This window comes from Hoplias malabaricus, chromosome 5 (genome assembly GCF_029633855.1).
Source record: "Hoplias malabaricus isolate fHopMal1 chromosome 5, fHopMal1.hap1, whole genome shotgun sequence".
NCBI classification, from domain to species: Eukaryota; Metazoa; Chordata; class Actinopteri; order Characiformes; family Erythrinidae; genus Hoplias; species Hoplias malabaricus.
The window spans coordinates 28415938-28436685 of NC_089804.1; the positions used below are offsets into that span (position 1 = coordinate 28415938).

The 20748-nt window shown below is 38.1% G+C and overlaps 1 protein-coding gene across 1 annotated transcript in view; it reads right to left on the minus strand.

Annotated features, from left to right (window-relative positions):
- The window catches only part of alpl (alkaline phosphatase, biomineralization associated), a 36620-nt gene extending 16278 nt beyond the window's left edge, over positions 1-20342 (minus strand). Inside the window, exons 1-6 of the mRNA XM_066671001.1 lie at positions 20303-20342; positions 19945-20185; positions 10549-10676; positions 3786-3905; positions 2851-2966; positions 1607-1781 (exon numbers count right to left, since the gene is read on the minus strand). Of these exons, the coding sequence (XP_066527098.1) occupies positions 1607-1781; positions 2851-2966; positions 3786-3905; positions 10549-10639 (502 nt within the window). The 5' untranslated portion in view covers positions 10640-10676; positions 19945-20185; positions 20303-20342. The remainder of the gene's footprint in view (positions 1-1606; positions 1782-2850; positions 2967-3785; positions 3906-10548; positions 10677-19944; positions 20186-20302) is intronic.
- Positions 20343-20748: the final 406 nt, after the last annotated feature.

Sequence of the window (20748 nt, forward strand, 5' to 3'; positions counted from 1 at the left end):
TCATATTAATGTTCATGTTAACCCTGTGTTCACAAGCTGAAAGGAATGATATTTTTTAAATCCATTCTTCTTCTGTAACTTCATCGTGAACTTTATCCTGTTCAGGGTGCAGCGTGTCTACCTCAGGTAGGTACACACCCTGAACATGGCCCCAGTCCATCACAGGGCTTCATGCATGCACCAACACACACACAGTTACTCACACACTCACAAATGTGTCACACCTACCAACATGTGTTTTTGGATTGTTGAAGGAAACTGGATGAATCCCATTTGGACACAGTGAGAAAACATCAAACTCCTCACAGGACCCCGAGGCCCTGGAGCTGTGTAACAGTGACTAATTTAACTGATGAAGGTGGGGTAGTTTTCTACCCTCCTCCAGTAACCATATAGTGCAGTTTCTGTAGTGCTGGGCCCAGAGCAGCAAAGACAGAGGGTCACTATCCACTTGTTAAGTTGTGACGTATCGACCTTGTGAAATGTCACATCCAGGTCCAAGCCGCTGCCCGGTATAGCCAAGTTAGTGATTGTGCCTCTAGATTTAGTGACATATCAGAGCTTCTAGCGAATTATTATGAAGAAAAATAAAAACAACCGGCACCAAATTTAGCTACTTTCTTTACAAACCTTAGCTATGTTATATTAGATAATCGATAGAACAACTTGTTAAAACATTGGGACTGACTGTGCGATGTAGACGTCTCTCTCTGCAGCTCTTATACTTTCAGAGACGGAGCAACAGGAGACACGTCTCTCTCATGGTCCCTCGGCTCCCAGAGACAGAGCCACAGGAGACACAGCTCTCTCTCTGAGGTTCATCGGCTCTCAGAATCTGAGCTACAGCATCTCTCTCTCCCAGAGGCGGAGCTCAGTCAGTCCGCACGGCACATCACACAGATCAGAATGAGCTGCGAATGTGCAAATAGTGCTGCCATAGCCATGTTTGCTTCATTTTATGTTTAATTTATGCATTTTAATGAACCCCTGAACCAAGATAACATAATTGATTGAGATATTCAGCTTTATTCAAACAATAAACACATGAATGTATGAGATGGGACCAAAGGCGTGATTGGAACAAGCGGAAACAAGCGGAAACAAGCACTTAACAAGTGGATTATAGCTCAGTGAAGCATCACAATTATTTTGAAGCTGTAATTTTACCACCAGGTGTACCTTTAAGTGCTAATGGAATACTTCATTGTATTGTTTTTCAGTTACTGACATAACTCACATGTTTCCATGTGGAATGGTTTTATTCTTGTTTATTATTTAATATGTTCTATAAAACCAATAAAGAATATTTACTCATTTGTATTAAAAGTATTTTAAAGTACAAGTATGACAGGCAGTACTGAAGCTATTTTGTTTATGCAGGTGTTGAGGAAGCTTCTTTTATACAGTTACAGTATAATCAAGGTGGTAAATGTTCTGTGAAATCTGGTATCATTTCACATCAGTAGGAAGTGGTACACTCAATGCGGCATAGCACTATAACAGGGGAACCGTCTAAAGAAGCAACAGAAAAGTCAGATATAACTTTTGGTCTGCAGTGCAGACCTTTCCTGTTCATCATATTTCCGTTGTGTGGGAGGAGCAGTACCTGCATCTTTGGCCCATTTGAGTATGGAGGTGACCTCATTGCCCCGAGTGGTGTTGCACTGACTCCTGACAGCCGCTGCATTGACGCCCACTGTGCCCTCATTGGCCTTTACCCCACACAGATATGCTGTAGCTGTGCCCGCGCTGTCTGACACCTGGGCATTAGTGTTATAGGTCTGCAAAAAAACAAACCCGTTCCAGCTTGTTAGAGACAGGCAGAAAGCTTGAGCTCTGGGCTAATGCCAGTGGGTGTCAGAGGTCAAGTTACAAATGAAATTCATGAATAAATCGTACGTAGTTTTAGAAGCCACAGCCATAGAAACTACTCACACTGAAAAAAATATCAGCAGGGCATACAGCACACCCCTTAAAAGTATGTGCTACTGAACTAATATAATAGCCATCAATTTGGCATATGATCTGCATTCTGTTTATGCTTATGCTATGTATCAATAAGGTTTGAGTACACTTTTCAGATTTTATTCAACAAATGACAAAAAAGACAAAGATTATTCTGATTTAGCTGTAACATCGCCCCCCATCTTTTCAACATTTTTGAACATTTTGTCAAATCAGATTTAAGTCACTTTCATATGTGGTTCTAGATCAGATACCTATTCAATTTGTGAGCATGCAACATGAATGTGAACAGCCGGATCAGATTTCATGTGTTTTTTGCCTGTACGCATGTGTTTAGTGCTGTCACCAGCCAGAACCGGTAACGCTGCAAAACAACAATGGAGAGGCTCAAGCTATGTCCCAAACAGAAATTTCTACATTGTGCATTTCACAGATTATTAAATTAAAAGCTATACACATAAACATATATTACATACTTGAGTGCAGAATCTGTTATTTTATGTCCTACACTGTGCACTACATAGGGAGGAGGGAGACATTTGGGATCCAAACTCTAAACTCCAAATTTTAAACTTTAAATCAATGTTATTATTCATTGATTATAAGTACTTAAGTGAATGTGTGAGTGTGTGTCATCCTGTGAAGGAATGGCGCCCCTTCCAGGGTGAGTTCCTGCCTTGCAATTCCTCCATAAAACTATGCAATTTTATTGAAATTATTTTGTTATGTGCATCAAACATGTCAAATTTACTCTACACTTCTAAAGGATTAAACTACACCACTGCGATTCTTTTCATAGTTTTGACTACCTGAATGGACATTATGGTACATGAAATTTGAGCACAAATGCATGGCATAGTGGAATAATGCAGTGTTAATCTGAACCTTGGATAGAGACACATAAGGAAATTTGTCCATCTCCAGCTGAAATTCCTCTCCGTACTGTCCATTCAGCTGACCCTTTAGTATCCTGGCTGCCGTCACTGTGGCAACACCCATACCTGCAAAAAAAAAAAAAAAAAAAAACATTTGAGGGGTTATCTCCAGTGTCTGCGCATGGCGTTTTTCCAATAGAAATCTTCCGCATGGTGTTGGAAAAGCAAGGCACTTGAGGTTGTTTTTACGGCTTGCTGAAGACTGGACTTCACAACTTTTGATGGAGCTGAAATGAGTACTTGTCTTCCAAATGGTCTGCAAAGCTGAGGCAAAGAAAGCTTTTAGAAAAGACACTGTAATAAACTGAGAGGAGCTGATAAACAGAGAGGAGAGTGAGTCATTTGTCAATGTCTTGGAAGGTCCACATGGACAATAGCTAATGCAGCAATGCTAGAGTACTATACTGCAATAGTGTAAATGACTATGGCATAAAATTACCAGGCTGAAAAGTGTTACTGATAAAAAAAAGTGGCACATGTTACTAAATTGAGGCCTAAAGTAAACACTTTTCTGCTCTTATTGATGAAAGCAAATCCACATTACTGTACTGGTGCCATTTTAGCCCAATATCAGACATACTGACAGAGTTATAAGAGTAATAATCATTTTTACCACCAAAAAAAAGATGCAAACCGAATGGATGAAAGTGATAAATATTTTGATATTTCTTTTCTATGAAGTGCTGAAATGAAAAATCTAATTATGTGACTTACGATATCAAGTATAAATTATTCTATTATGTTTGCATATACTATCCCATTTTAAATAAAACACCAAAAGTGCTAGAATGTAAAATGTCAGAGTTACAGGCTTTAAAAAGTGTATTATCATAATAAGTTATGAAAAGAAATAAACTAGAACACAGTGTGACCAGTCATATTTACCATCTCCAAGGAAGAGAATAACATTTTTGGCGATGTTCCTGTTGTGTTCCTGAAGTGTTAGAGCATTCCTCAGCGTCCGCTGTGCCCATGTGTTCCAGAAAGCAGGATCCTTTTCTTCCTCTGCAGAACAAAAACAATATATCATGACCAGAATCAGAAACAGAATCACTTTATTCGCCAAGTATGTATATTTGGAGTTAGTTTTTACATGTATGACATGTAACATACTGACAGACTGGACAAGCACACAGACTATCAACAAGTATTAGACTAAGACAAAAAATACAATAAATAAAGAAAGAATAATAATAAGGAGTCAATGGACGGGACCTAAGGAGATGCGTGAATATGTATATGCCGGAAAGCATATCTATAGAAGAACTACTGTATGCAGAATCTTACAGCATGATATGAATTTAGCTGATTTTAAACATCTATACTGTTGTGAAAATAGCATTACATTACAGAAAAGTTACTGTAATACAGTAGGGGAGATTGGTGGTTCAGTTTAGTTTAAGTTTAAAGTGCGAAGTGTCCACTGCACTACAGCTTTGATTATACAACATAAAACAGCTTGCTTTGGTTATGCAGTCTGAGCATTCTGTATTGCTTTATCTGGAAACTATACATCTTACCAGTATGATACTGTTAACCATTAGTTGCTAGGTAAAAACCATGGTCGCTTTACTCTAAAGCTCCTGGAACTACTTTTATTGATAGAGAATATACTTAAAAATATTCCTAAAAAAGCAAATCTTAAACTAATTCAAATACACACATAATTCAGCTCATATTTGGAAAGATCTATAGATAGGTAAGAATTATTTATTATTATTTATTTATATAAATATTATTTATAGGTAATAGTTATTTATTTGAAATTTGTGAACCATAATTTATGACCTATAATAATCATCAAATTTATACACACTTCCAAAAATAGATACTCATTCAATGAAATGAGCCCAAAAAAACGACACTTGGTCATTTATTTACTGTGGAAAATGACCCAATATTACATATAGTGTGTGTCAAAATTAGATTAATGTCTAGGATTGGTCAATAGTTTATGGGTTAAGTCAGAGTCATGTCTTCAATAAATGGGATGACAACCATGTGTGTGTGGACACACTGTTGTATTTAAAGTCAAAGTCTGATTTTCATAACACGTTTCTGATCTTCACAAAATGTGTTATTGATGCTTCAGGCTGGAAAAGTTTACAAAACTTTCTCTAAAGAGTGTTGACTCCATGAATCCACAGTGAAACAGATTGTGTACAAATGCACAAAATTCAAGATCATTTGTTGGTAGACTCACAGTCACAAGAACACTGAACCACATTTGCACACAACAAGTGCGAGGCAGGTTTGAAAAGAGAAAGCTTCTGCTCTCCAAAGAAGAACATGGCTACATACATTTAGTGTGTTAAAGATGATATGAACAATCCAGAAGGCAACTGGAAAAAGTTATACCCAAAATACAACTATTTGGCTTAAATGAGAAAATACTACAGTCCAACATAAGAACCTTAGCCCATCTGTGAAACATGGCAGTGGTAGTACCATGGTTTGGGTTTGTATTGTGGCATCTTTTCTTGCTATCATCAGAGGAAGAATTCTGAATTATACCTGTGAATTCTAAAGAAAACTGTCAAGAACCTTGTCCTAAACAAACAATTTATTCTACAAAAGAATGGTTAAAGAAAAGAAAAATGTATGTTTTGGAATGGCCAAGTCAAGGCCCTGACCTGAATCCAATAGAAATGTAATAAATGTAGTAAAGCAAGCATTTTATGTGAAGAAACCTACCAACGTCCCAGAGTTGAAGCTAGTTTTTAAAAACATCCATGTTTGCTGCTTCTTTACTTGTTTTTTTAAACTTTGCAAAACTGTGGCAATAAAACTGTCAAGGCCATGGTGTTGTTCACAAATAAACCTCTGGGGTTCTTTTTGCTTAAACAATACACCTTTATCCAAACAGTTGATGGCAACCTTGAGCGAGAGGCCTGTAATTTCAGAGAAAGATATGTTTATCTCTAAACTGTCAAATTCCAATTCAGTGGTGGCTTGTGTCAAAATAAAGGATTTCTGTTTCCAAACAAAGTGTAACGTCAGATGTAGCATTTTTTTCTTTTCAAAACAAGAGATGTCATAACCACAAAATATCTCACGTGTTATTCAGAGAAGCAGTGATAACAGCAGGGTCTCTGGCTGGCTCTGTCTTTTTCAGAGCACATAAGCTTCTTATCCTGCAATCACATGTGCAAACAGAATGTTTACATGACTAAGACAATCTAATCATCTTCTACGTATAGTGTTAGTCAAAAGTTTTCCAATATGAAGGAGGATGTCCTAACTTTTGTCCATAATGTGGCCAGAAAATGTGCTAAGCAAATCAAATATTCTATTTTGGTTTGCTCAAAGTGAGACTGCCGAGGGCTGAATGATTTAATCTTTTGATAATAATTTATTGTGCGTTTTACAGTACAAGCCTACATTATGCAAATTAACATATAAGCAACCACAATATTTTTACGGTGAGGATCCTGATACCCTCTCTCTCACAGCATGAATCTAACCCAAGCAGGCATCTGATAGGTAACTTCACAGACATGAGCTGTTAGTTTTCACTTCCAAACATGTTGAGCTGTGCTCATTGGGGCTCCAAACTACCCAAACACACCTTACAAATGTTGTTAGATAAGCAATGACATCCTATTGTATTTGTATTTGAAATCTCCTCTAAGATACTCACAGTATCAAAGGGGAACATCTGTTTGTAAACTGTCTGGCATAATGTGACAGAAGCGTTAAGAATACTTATCACCAGGCAAAACATTACATACAACCTTATACCTGGAGCATGTCATTTAATGAATCTTATATTAATGCCAATATTTAATATTTATTATTTGGTGCCAGCATGCACACAGCACATAAGTCAAGGACCATCTTGACATTTATTTCATTTCCAGGTTATTTATCTGTGTCAGAATATGTTCTATATTCTTAGAAAATTACAAAATGTCTGGAAAACTAAATCTAAGAAAAATCCACCTGTTTTCCTGTTGAACTGTCTTTTCAGGTTTAGTTTTTAGTTTTTTCAAATAAATCTGCAAGTATATGTTTCTACTTCTCCACCCCTCCCAAGTTAACTCTACTTGTACTTTCTCCTTTTCACATCCAAGCAATCCTATTTACCAATTTAGACTCCAGTTCAATACTTCACATTTCAAATGTTCGGTTCTATCGTTCTAGATTTTTTTTGTCTATTTCCCGTTCATTAGGGGGTTCTTGACAGCTTCTGACATTTTGACAGTTGGTTTGTGTCTTCTCAGTTGAAGGATAGACAGAAACACATTTTCTCAAAGGTTTTTGCTGATTTGAAGCATGGATGGAGCTTGATTTTCTCCTGTCTTTCAAAGATAAATGTGCTGTTTATCTAACAGGTACAGTTTTGTTGATTTATCGGGTTTTGTGTGGTTGTTAGGTGCTCTGTTTAATTAATTCATTCATTCATTATCTGTAACCGCTTATCCAATTTAGGGTCGCGGGGGGTCCAGAGCCTACCTGGAATCATCGGGCGCAAGGCGGGAATACACCCTGGAGGGGACGCCAGTCCTTCACAGGGCAACACAGACACACACACATTCACTCACACTTACACCTACGGACACTTTCGAGTCGCCAATCCACCTTGCAACGTGTGTTTTTGGACTGTGGGAGGAAACCGGAGCACCCGGAGGAAACCCACGCGGACAAGGGAGGCTCTGTTTAATGTTTTGATTAATTATTTTTAACTAATTTCCTTTTTGTAGAGTAGATTAGCTTTTATCACATTAGAAGTATATACTTTCATCAGTTTACATGTTAATGAAAAATAAATGAAAGGCAGCTGAGGTAAATGTGTGTGTCTAGATATTTGTGTGAATGTTATAATGTCTGTTACACCTTTAGAAACAGCTTTTGTTTTGAGGTTATGGATAAATTATAAATAGAATTTCTGTCAAATGTTAAAATGTTACCTGTTAAATATTTATTAGTTTGTCAGAAAATGACAAATGAATACTTTACTGCTTGTTTTGACTGGAAATAAAATAATGAAAGGCTAGTTTATGAATTTTACGCAATATTTGCACCTACACCCAGAAGTAGTAAAATTCTGAAAAGAAATTTCCTTAGTTATTATTAATGATATTGTAACCCTGAGAAGCCACTATTTAAGAAAGATCAGTAACTGCATCACTAAAACAAAATTACATAAAGCAGCCAGAAAGTAGTTGGTTGAAATCAAAGACAGGTTTCAAATCTAATTCGTCTTTAAATACTGTATCTCCAGTGGTGACAAAGTTTGTCCCTGTTCTGTGTTTTCAGTTCTGTGTTTTGCATTTTGTCTGCATTTGTTTTACATCTCTAGGTGCGTTCCAAAGTCTTGGCTGCAGCTCGGCTGCGTTTCACGGCCGCTACGGCTGTTTCAATGTGAGGGACTCTTTGTGTACAGCCAGCCTACGTATTTTGCAATTTGGAGGACGCAACAAACATATCCTTCATGGCCCTCGGTTACCCACAGTCCTCTGCGCACGTAAAATATACAAGACAAGCTTACTGGCATATTAAATTACCATATACATTTTTTAATATAGCTGTATTTTATTTTTTATCCCAGTTTAATTTAAAAAATGTAAAGTTGAAATTTGAGTGTTTAAGCAGATGAAACCTGACTGCAAATTGCAAATATTACAGTTTTAAGTAGGTTTTGAATTGAATAACATTTTTAAATCATCTTGCAGGATATTATTGATAAGCAAAATACAATCTATTTGAACTTATTCCTATTAGTGCTTTGATGCAGATAAGACCTTTCCGGTGCCGTCATGACGCATCCCAGTTGTGTGACCTAGGCTACTTAAGGCCTCAGCATACTTCTCTCGAAATAAAATTCGCGAGAGCTGGGCGAACTTCGCAATCTTTGCAAGGTCGCATACTTTCTGCAGTTTCGTTTTGCCTGTCGCATGGTCTCCTTTACTGCATATGTTCTGAGGATTGAACGTCATCTTCATACGAAGTATTAGAGTCCTTAAGGAGTGTTCATAAGACACATCCTGAGCTTTGGAACGCAGCTTGGGTGTTTGTTTAGCCTTGTGCTCCTCTTGTGATCCCTTGCCACGCCCCCTTCGTGGTCATGTGAGTAAAGTCAGGTCAGTAAGGTCAAGTACACACAGTACTGTCCACTGCATGTGGATGTGTTTCCATGGTGTTTGAATGCATAAAATTTAGCTATCAATGCTAACCATGAAAAAGCTAACACATAGGGGTTCTGAATGTTTAACTGGAACAAGTTCAGACGCCATTCCCAGCTCTGACATATGACTTATGAGGTAAATTGAATGCAGCTTTATTTCCCTGTTATAAGCTGGCTCCTTTGGCTGTGTTTGGCTTATTGGTCATTCATGGTTTGCATCATTTGCTGCCGGACTCTTGTTCTCGTTTCCATCTGAGTTTGTTCGATCCTTTTTCTTTCTTTTGATTCTTTTGTCTTGGTTCATCTCTTACTCCACTCAATTACAGTCCACTCCAGATGTGTCTTGGTTATTCCCTGCCTTCGTTCTTATGTAGATCTTTGATTATTCCCTTAGACTTGTCTTAGTTCTTCGGCCTATCTCTGCCCCTGTTTGTATTTAGCTCTGTTGAGTTTCCTGTCTCTAGGCTGCGCAAAAAGGATGTCACATAATCTCCATAACACTTCTCTACATAGTAGAGTAGGTGTTATTAAAGGTTCCTTCAATTTGAATTAACATTTTGTCATGTAGACTGATAGATGGCAGTTTTACTAAATAAACAATTTTACAAAATTAAATTTAGTCATTTATTACACAATTTATACAGTATTTAGTTCATAGAATCACATTTTTGTGACCCTGCCATGGGCTCGTTTAGCACCTGGCTCCATGTTTATTTTGGTTAATGTCTCTGCCTTAGTCCTATCATGTAATCAGTGTTCCCACCTGTGCCTTGTTTGTGGTCCTGACCTTTCGTTATCCTTCCCAGGTGCTGTTTGTCTGTGTTCCTGCATATACCCCCTAGGTTTGGTGTCTGGTGATGTATGTGAGTGTATTTGTGTTTTACACTACACCAGTTTGTGTTTGTTTTCAGTTTTGTTTCTAGTTTCCTGATTGTATTTATTTTCTCTTTGTGCTTTTGTTTTGTTAATAAAATGTATTCCTCTGTCCACCTACTCGTCCCCCCTACAGCCATGACACTATGACTCTGGTAAACCCCCTTCAATCACAAAAACAATTTATCCACATGAGTAAATGTATGCTTTGACAAGAAATATGTAGAATTTCTAAAATCTTCAATTTTTCTGGGTTTGGGCCAGATTATCTTTTCACAGTGTTCCAAGTCACATGGGCTTCATGTATAGAGAGAGAGCTGAAAATGTTTTGAACATTTTATATATTATTGTGGGTATTATACGCAAGTGCCTTTTAAAGGTGTATTTCAGAAAATATGCAAAAATCGAGAAGATGTCCTTGGACCCCAAAGGGGTAAATATTGTAAGGAATAGACTGTGTAGTAACTGTTCTAGTATTTTATAAACGTGAAAGTCTATTCACTACCATTTTTATGTCAAGTCAAAGCAAGTCAAACATCCAGATGTCACCGCTGCAGGAACTTCAAGTATGTAATGTGGTTGCAGACAACACAATGAGACTTAATGCTGCAGCTTACACATGTCTTTGTGACAATTAGTGTCGCTCACCTGGAAACTGCGGCTTCCCTGCGCTTCCGCACACCAGGCACGAGAGGAGGAATGTGATAACCTTCATGATTCTGATTTTAAACCACCACATTCCAAATGTCTGCTGCAAGCCACAGCCAAGTCTGGAGCTGAAACAAGAAAAGGGTTGGGCGGTGTGGTTAGACATTGTTGTTTTGTTTTTTTTTGTGAGTAATTATATCCGTGTATTCTTCTCTCAGTCTATAATGGAGGTTATTTCAAACATATAGCATCATGACACTTGAAAATACATTCACAATGCTCTGCATGGGGGCAGCCATGGCCTTGAGGTTAGAGAAGCAAATTTGATGCCAGAGGGTCACCAGCTCAATTCCCGGGGCCGGCAACAGAAAATTCATTCACCACTGAAGTGCCCTTGAGCAAGGCACTTAAACTGCTCCTCAGGTCACAGCCCCCTGCTCCATGTGTGTTTGTGTGTGTGTGTTCACTGCCCCTAATGTTTGTGAAGAATTGCTTACTAGTGTGTGTGTGTGTGTGTGTGTGTGCAATATCACAAAAGCGTCAAATGCAGAGAAGCAATTTCCCTAACAGGAGAAGGTGTTCCTTCTTCCTCTTTAAATATTTTGACACATTTAGTATTTCATTAAAAAATGGTCGTGGGTCACTGCCTCACTCATATTTGAATATTTGAAGTGTAACACCGTTTAAATTAAACATGTTCTTGTTCTTTTGATTGTTTACGTATGCTATAGTGAAGGATGGATACTTGCCAATTAATCTCTGTTAGAAATCAATTAACTTTTCGTTTATGTCACATGCTGTGATGTCATCGGGTCCTTGGGGCACAGCTAAAGACTTAGAATTTAACCCATCATTGGCAGTAACCCACAAACATACACATGGTAGTGTGCAGCTAGCCATGGCCCTGTAGAGAGCAAAACACCTTTTTTATTAGATTCTAAGCAGATGTATTGTTGTAAGTGCCAGGCAAAAAATGTGTCTGTGTTAGTTTCCCAAAGACTTTCCCATCTACCGCTGCTGGCTGAGTTGTACCTCATAGTCGGCAGAAGATAACCTACATGATTAAAAATGTGTAGAGGAGCAAGGCAAAGCTAAACAGCCAATACTGTGGTTCTTTAACACAATACTCCACACAGGGCACTTTTCAGTGTTTTGCATCAGGACACAGTGGGAGATTTGGAAACGGAACAGATCTGAATACACAAATAGTTTTACGACACCCAAAAATAACCACCAATGAGTCAAACCTGCACTGCACGATTTTTCCATTCATTCATTCATTATGCTTATCCAATTCAGGGTCGCGGTGGGTCCAGAGCCTACCTGGAATCATTGGGCACAAGGTGGGAATACACCCTGGAGGGGGCACCAGTCCTTCACAGGGCAACACAGACACACACACAGATTCACAGACATTTTTGAGTCGCCAATCCACCTACCAACGTGTGTTTTTGGACTGTGGGAGGAAACCGGAGCACACGGGGCGAACACACCAACTCCTCACAGACAGTCACCCGGAGCAGGAATCGAACCCACAACCTCCAGGTCCCTGGAGCTGTGTGACTGCGACACTACCTGCTGCGCCACCGTGCCACCTTTATATATGTGATCCATCCATTCTTAAATTAAGAACATTATTGCCTCTTCCATAAAATGTCTATTTTGAATATACAAGGTTTTCAGCAAAAATATTCTGACCTACTGCTTTATAGTAATGAACTTAATGAATTATGTAGCCTTAGGGATGCTCTAAATGTCAGTGCAAAGGTTAGAAAGACGTTTCCTGAAATGAGACTCGATATGCACCCACATTTTAATAGTTATCTTGCTGAACTAAAGGTCACTGAAAGCTGTAAATCTTAGATACATAGTCTATAAAACAGTATAACATTGTATAAAAAATAATAACTTACTTACTGATATAAATAATAGAATGGAGATGTTTAGAACAAAATAAACAGTAGATGCATAACACATACAATCCTATATATATATATTTATAAATATCAGTTGGGGGTTAGGTGCTCTGCTTCAGGTGCAATTCAGCCATGGATATTCATGGAGCAAAAAGTGCAGTTCCTTCACTACCCCTCCTTGGTATTTGCTGTTGATCCTGTGGACCAAACCAGCAACAACATGCTTCTAAACCTGCTTCTCTACCCTAAAGATCATGGCTGCACCCAATGCAGGAACAAAGAAGACATGCCCATAATATTAAACAAAAATGGAGAGAGCAGGTCTAGTTCTCATCATTTAGATTTGTGGTTGCACACACCCTGCCTCTGGGAATAAAACAGGTGTCCATGCTCATCAGCTGAATTCAGTTTTTAAGGGTTTGGACGGGAGAGAACGAAGAAAATCAAAACCAATATATCCATCCACAGGTACGGGTGTTCCTAAATCATTCCATGAGCAAGGTGTAAAATATTTTGCTGGAGATTACAAAGACACCCAGGGTAATACGTACGGAACTGCAGCTTCTCTAGCAGTGCCTAATGTCAGTGTTCACATGTCTAGGCAAGCACTGGACAAGATTGATTTTTTATGGACTAATGAAAGCATGGAATCCACTTTTCTCCAGGAAGAAAAATGTGATACTTCACTGACCTGTAATCTTAAGAAAAAAGCCTCTGTTGTTGCTACTCTGGCCTAGCACTGCAGAAACTGCACTGTGTAACTTTGGAGCAGGGTAGGACACCACCTTCCAATCCCTCCCCATCCCTATTGGTTTTGGCACAGTGCCATAAAATTGTATTTCACTAGGGGGCACTCCAGAAGCTAAACAAAAAAATTGCACAAAGTGTTCTTTTAATGGTGCCTCCAACAATAAAGGAACGCAAAAGGACTTTTAGAAAGCGATGAACTTAAATTCCATGAGCTGGTCCATTTTATTATTACCAATGTTGAGATACATTCAGTCTAACTGCCTTGAGGACAGATATTAATGAGCTAAACAGGAAAAGAGACAAAGACAGTGAATGGACTGTTAATGATTTGTTAGGTGAGATAAAGTTAATTAGCTGATAAGGTAAGATCAGGTGTTTAAGAGCAGGGACAACAGTAGGAACAGGGTTGAAAATGGTGCTGTAATGAAAACACGGCTCAGCGTTCAGCTGCCCTCACTGTGGCTCCCCTTCCTATTTTCCTGAAGGTCACTTTAATGAGATTGAGTGCCACTGCACAGAGGAGTTTAATAGGCATGACAAAGCTGATTAACTGAACACCTCTCCCTCTCTCTCCCTCTCTCTCACTCTCTCTCACACACACACACAGAAGCTCAGTTTAAAAGCATTTTCACTTCCAGTGACATAGGGGAAGCCCTACATCAGTCAGCACTGTCATGATCTAATAGTTCATGGACCATTGAATACAAATTCACTAACACATCATGATAAAGAACACCATACTCATATAAAAATAATGAAAAGCACCCCTCATTATTCTAGAGAAAACAGTTCCACTGTTCCACAACCCAAACAGGGAGCTTTACACCCCTCTAGCCAACACTTGGCACTGAGCCTGGTTACCGACAAATGTAACTGCTGAACCATTTAGTAGGTAGACCAAGGTAGACTGGTACCAGGATGTAAGTGCTGAACCATTTAATGTGGTGTGCAATATTAAAATAAGAAGGTTGTGTACCCGATTTAAGTGCTGGAAAATTTAATGTGGAATTGAAACTTCCAGAAGGTAAAAGCATTGTGTTTTTGAATTATGAGTTTATTGTATGTGTTTATTTACTCATATATAGGGTTGCGACAGGGTGGAAATTTTCTGATAAATTTCCAGTAAATTACCAGTAACTTTCCATGGGAACTTTAGCTCAGGAACATTGGACATATTCCAAAATCTAAATAATCCATGGAAATTTTGGGAACTTTGGTGATTTATGGGAATTTATTGGAATCAATAGGAAATATTGGATCATTTTAAGGAACTATATCATACACTATCATCAATGTACTTTTTTGTGAACAGCAGACATGAAGGCATAATACAAATAATAACTCTGACACATGTGATGACATAGTTGATGCACATGGCATTTTTCAGTGTGTAATGTGCTGTGTGCCTGTAACTGAGGAGCAGCTTTGCTATTCAACTGTTTTGGTATCATATGTAATTATTTTAGCCAATTCTTTATGCTTCAGGATTTTTTTCACCAATAATATGCAAGTTTCTCATCTATGAATATTGCTATTTTATTCCCATTAATTCCCACAATTACCCATTAATTCCCATGGTAAATTTCCCAACTCTACTTATACACATCATATACACATCATTTTATTTAAATAAATTTCCATTTTCAACAAGACTTTAGTGTATCGGATATTGTATATCAAACTTTTTTTCCCCAAAAAACATCTGAAGCACTTTAAGTGGCTTGCACAAAAGCAATATTTTGTGGCCCATATGTTTTTCCAGAAAGAATTATGCTGAACAATATTATTGTCATTTTAAGACCATTTAACACCACTGATATAATGAGAATGTAATAGCATAGTTATGCAATACACCCCTTTAAAAGCAATAAACCTTTGGCAAAAATGTTATAAAAGATATTTAAGCATTGTAATATAAGCTTTGTGTCAATATCCTAAATAAATAAAACATAAATCAAATAAAAGCACTTATTTCAATCAAATTTCACCAGAACAGTCCCAGAGTAGAGAGACCACAGAAAGCCAGAAAACACAACACATTGAGTGGCTAACATATCTGTGACATTCATTTTTAAGAAAACTAACATGCAGTTGAACACACTAGGCAATAATGACATAAGGCAAACCTGTTGAGGAGAGGTCAATATTTTGTACACTAAATTGATAAATGTGGTTGTAGACAGGCCTACAGTGTCAACAGCTCTTAAACAAACAAAAACGTTGTTTTGTAATACACAAAAATATATATATTTCCCAGCACTTACGAATGAAAATGGTGAGATTTAGTCACATCTCAAAATCCACTTGAGAGTCAGATATGTATTGGCGCTCCAATGGGAAGCACTCTGGATGCTAGGCGGCAGGTAAAGTAGCAAAGAAGTGCCACAACACACAGGAAAAATACTCCAGAGAAAAGGGTCGTCACCAAAACCCATGCTCCTTCACGAGCCATAGTGCCATCAAACAGATATGATAAGGCCTGGGCTCAGTACCAGCAGGTAAATAGAATCCACGTTTGCTTTGGACTATAGAGCAGCAAAACTGCTCCATTCAGGGCACAGAGCGGCTCAGTCTGTATCTCACAACTATTCTACTGGGGATATGTGTGTGTGTGTGTGACACACACACAGAGAGAGAGAGAGAGAGAGAGAGAGAGAGAGAGAGAGAGAGAGAGAGAGAGAGTGTGTGTGTGTGTGTGTGTGTGTGTGTGAGAGAGAGAGAGAGAGAGAGAGAGAGAGAGAGAGAGAGAGAGATTAGGGTTAATACTGGCTGACTGGAACCAACTTATTTGCTCCTCCATCTCAGGGAAGCTCCATAAACCCACCATCTCTTATCTAAGTACAGCCCAGCCAGTGAGTCAGGGCCCTAGGGGAGAAATTCTATCTTCTCAGTTAAATGGGAAAATGTATTACCATTATCTGTCCAAAAATTGTTACAAATAAGGTTTGACCAACATATCTTTTTACAGATACATTCATTCATTCATTTCTGTAACCACTTTATCCTGTTCAGGGTTGCGGGGGGTCCAGAGCCTACCTTGAATCATTGGGCAAGGGAGGAACATACTTTGGAACATGGACACCATACTCTTACATACTCACTCACACAGTCACACCTAAATAGCCAGTCCATCTACTAACATCTACTAACATGTTTATGGACTGAAAACTGACCAGATGCTTGGCAGATACCATCATTTGATACTGAGATTCTAGACAAAATTAAATTTTAATTAAAAAAATCTAATATATTTTTCTAAGCATTTCAGGGTTATCATTAGTACTTCCTTAACAATGATCAACTGCAAGATCCACAGAGCGTACTTAGTTGATTTTTGAGTATGGTAATGGTATGTATATGGTAATGGTATTGAGTATGTTAATGGTATATTATGTACAAAGATTAACTATAAAATATGTAAATATAAAATTATTAATTTGTGGATAGGACATCACTTATTGCTACTGCTCCAGAGGTTCCCCATTTGTGTAGCTACCATTTATTTTACTAGTGACAAGTGACCTCCAAGGACCTGGAGGTTGTGGGTTCAAGTCCCACTCCGGGTGACTGTCTGTGTTCTCCCCATGTCCGCGTGGGTTTCCTCCCACGGTCCAAAAACACACACTGGTAGGTGGATTGGTAACTCAAAAAAGTCCATTGGTGTGAATGAATGTGTGAGCGTGTGTCGCCCTGTGAAGGACTGGCACCTCCTCCAGGGTGTGTTCGTGCCTTGCAGTGATTCCGGGTAGGCTATGGATCCACCGCGCCCCTGAACTGAATAAGCGTTTACAGACAATGAATGAATGAATGTTTTCACTGGCAAGGTCAATGGCATTCTTTTCCCATGAGCCACACGCCACTTTCCACTTCAACTGGACAGTGATTCCTCTTATGGCATGAAAAGTCAGGCTCACATTCACACCATTCCACCGAACTTCTACAACATGTGAGCTTGAAGAAGCATTTATGAGTACAGTACAATGCTTTTCGAAAAATATAGCACTGCGGGATTAAGATAATACTCTTGTTGCGGAAGACCACAATAAGCATGCAAACATTTTTAATCAGTAGCTAACTCTAATCCACAAAATTCAAAGAAGCTATTCAAGGGAAAAAGAAATATGAGCCAAAGCAGCATGTGTGCACATCAAAACAAACACAGTTCAAAGCACCAGCACAATATTACCGTGACATCCTAAACTACATTAGTAGTGCAGCATAGCAATCATGCAGACACATAATCCATAAACAGGAGGCCAATAAGTATTATGTCTGGGAAGCACTTTAGGCTGTAAGGCAAAACCCTTGTAAATTGTTGTTATTTGCCACTACGCCAAGAGTCTGGCTTTTGTTGTAATGGCACTGAAGTACAGCTTGCAGGATAACTGCATTTAAAGCAGGCTTTTTGTCATGTCTCACTTATTGAAGCACGGTTATACAACAGTGACTCACTCACATGTGTCAGACCATGTTATACGTCTGTCTACAGAACTGTGATGTAATGCTTTAATATGATTTTTAATAATATGGTATAATGTTTTGGTATACCGCTAATAAATTCTACTAATGCTGCAAATGGTTTTGTGGTCACAGAAACACATAAGCACTCCTGAGAACTGAGATCTTCTATGTATGTTATGTTATGAGTACATTGGGTCAACAGTGGTGTGGCAGGTAATGAGTACTTACGCTCTGTGGTCACAAATTTGTGGACACTTGTATGTTCAGCAATCCTTCTGAATCTAATAGACCTCTTTGCTGCAGTAACAGCTTCTACTCTTCTGGAAAGGATTTACACTACAAGGAACATTGCTTTAAGTATCCAATGGCACTGATAATGTATGATTGGCTCTGGATCCTAAACACCACTCCAGCTCATCCCAAAAAGAATAGGATTGAGGTCCATCAGTACTCAGTGCTCCACAATCCAGTGCTGGGGAATTTGAGCATGGTAATCATAATCTAACAGTGGTTTAAAATATATTTACAGTTTATGGCACATAAACTTACACAGTTCAAAATGTAGGAATCTGGTTTACGTAAATAAAAGAATTTAATAAAAATAAAAAACCTTAAAGAACTCTCCAAACATAGCAAATGATCAGTTGATTTCCTGATTTCTTCTTAATGTGAGAAATTAGCCTTTAGCATCCTGCAAAAAACTGAAAACATGAAGCACGAACTTTCCTGACCTCAAATGCCTTTAAGCCCACTCTGCACAAGGGGTATTCTGCTTTTGCTTTTGTAGAACAGTAATACTTTCAGACCATTGCTACTGATGTATTTTAATCTAATTAGCTGATTAGATTATATGGTTGATGGAAAACAGCTGCTCTGACTCACAAAATTCTCTTAAATCATTTAACGTATGTTACAGAAGTCTTGCTGGACATCACTGCTTTAAATGTGTTCAAGAAATTATTATCCAGCAACATTTGAGCTGAAAGGCTTCATGGTGTTTGAGCAAACCTGAAAATATAAAATTACTTCAGGTGCGGCGTTGCTGAGGGACTGAATATGCTTCAACTGTTCACCAGAGCAACACTGAAAAGGGCCATTACTCTGTACACAGCTATTGGAGCCTCATGCTGTTCCTTTTTAAAGTATTTGGCTTGTCAGGTGGTTTACAACTACATTAAGCTTATATAATTAAATAAAACTGTATTAATATTGTATTTTAAGCACAAAAAAGAATAAGTAAGACAAAACAATCCACTAATGACCACAGCCACAGACAAATGAAGCATGAGCAGCATCAATATTTTATAAAAACTTAACGAAAAGGGCAACCTATATTTCAAACGTTCATGTACTATATGTTGTTTACTACTTATAACACTGTTGCTGGATTTTGTATACTGTGATATTATATAATTAACTGGACACAGTGTGACATTTTTAATATTGTAATATTCAATGAGGAAATTTTCTCTATTTTACAAAATGTTTGTATAATTAATTTGCTGAGATGAACGATGATTCTGTTTTTTTTTTTGTTTGTTTTGTTTTGTTTTGTTTTTTTTCCTTTGTGTCCTTTGTGACTATTAACTGGTCTTTAACTTTCAAAATGCACCATGCATACAAATACAAACTGAAAAAAGAGAGAAGCCAAAAGTCCACATGGGGTCTTGTAGTGTGTTTATCCATTAACTGCAACACAACTGCAGACCACAGAGACAAAGTTATGCATAACTTAAAATGTCTTGATACAAATATATACATTATTTTTACATTAAAGCAGCATTTGACAGCATTTGACAGTTTCCTCTGTTTTTATAAGTGAGTTCATATGTATAATATACAGCTTGTAAGAATTATGTACATATGTAAATCAAGAGAATTGAATGCATTTCCTTTTTTCTCAAAGAACCGAATGCTACATCCTTTGGATCAATGAGCTGTTTGTTATTTGCTCGCCATGCATGCAGCCAAAAAAAAAAAAAAACCCCGAACGTGGCCACTTCCATTGGAAACAGACTTCATCAGCATTCCTCCCATGAAGCCAATCAGGCTCAATTAATGTGATACATTTTAGGTCACAGTTTGTATGGGTTTTCATTCATAAACTGCAAGCACATGGTCTGATCCCAATAGAAGTTAAGGCACTCTCCTTACCATTGGAACCCCGGTCACAAGAAAGCTTTTTACGGGTGTACGCCCCAGAAGTGTTCACAAACGTGCAATGAGATAACACAAAGCACAAATGTATTTTAATTAAATTGCCCTTTACCTCAGGTACGAAGTCCCTCTTCACGTACTTTTAGAGACACTTCTGGCGATTCTCCCAAATCCAAGCGTATTTGCTCTCCAAGCCTCTCTCCAAGTCCCTTACTCTCTCTTTCTCTCTTCTTCTGTCTGTCCTTCGTTACCGCTTTTATAATGCCGCTATGCCCCGGTGTGGACGACCCACCAATGCCCAGAATCAATGGACTTGAAATAATCCCATTAAAGTGAGTCTAGAGCGCCTCCTGCTGACGGACACAGCGTTATTTTTTACTACGGACTGAACAACTAACAACAGTTACTCATACCTCTTAATTAAATGTGTGGAGATTCTTTCCCGCCATTTTAAAACTGACTTTACTTACACACAAAGCAGTTGTAAAAAATAGGTTGACTTTCTTGAGAACAAAACCCATAAAAAACTTGTATTTAGTTTGGTGAAAATTAAACATTTAACACAGTTCCACCTATTCCGCTTCAATACGTTATCCCAGAAGGGTTAGTTGGAGGTCCACGTCTAAGCAGATATCTATATAATTTGACATATATTTTAGGATATTCTAAGGTGTCCTACAATTTTAGACAACAAGACATTGTGTAACTTAACTCCGCACACTGCCAAACCCTGTCCTGACAGACTGATCATAACAGAAGTGGAAGCTCCTTGAAATTCGTCAATGTGCTTTTCAAAACTGCATTAACTACGTAACGGATTCATGAAACACCCTGAAATCTAAACGTACATTGTCCTCCTTTCACTTAATTTCACTTGAAATTACAATTGAAATAAGAAAACTACTTGCAAATGTGC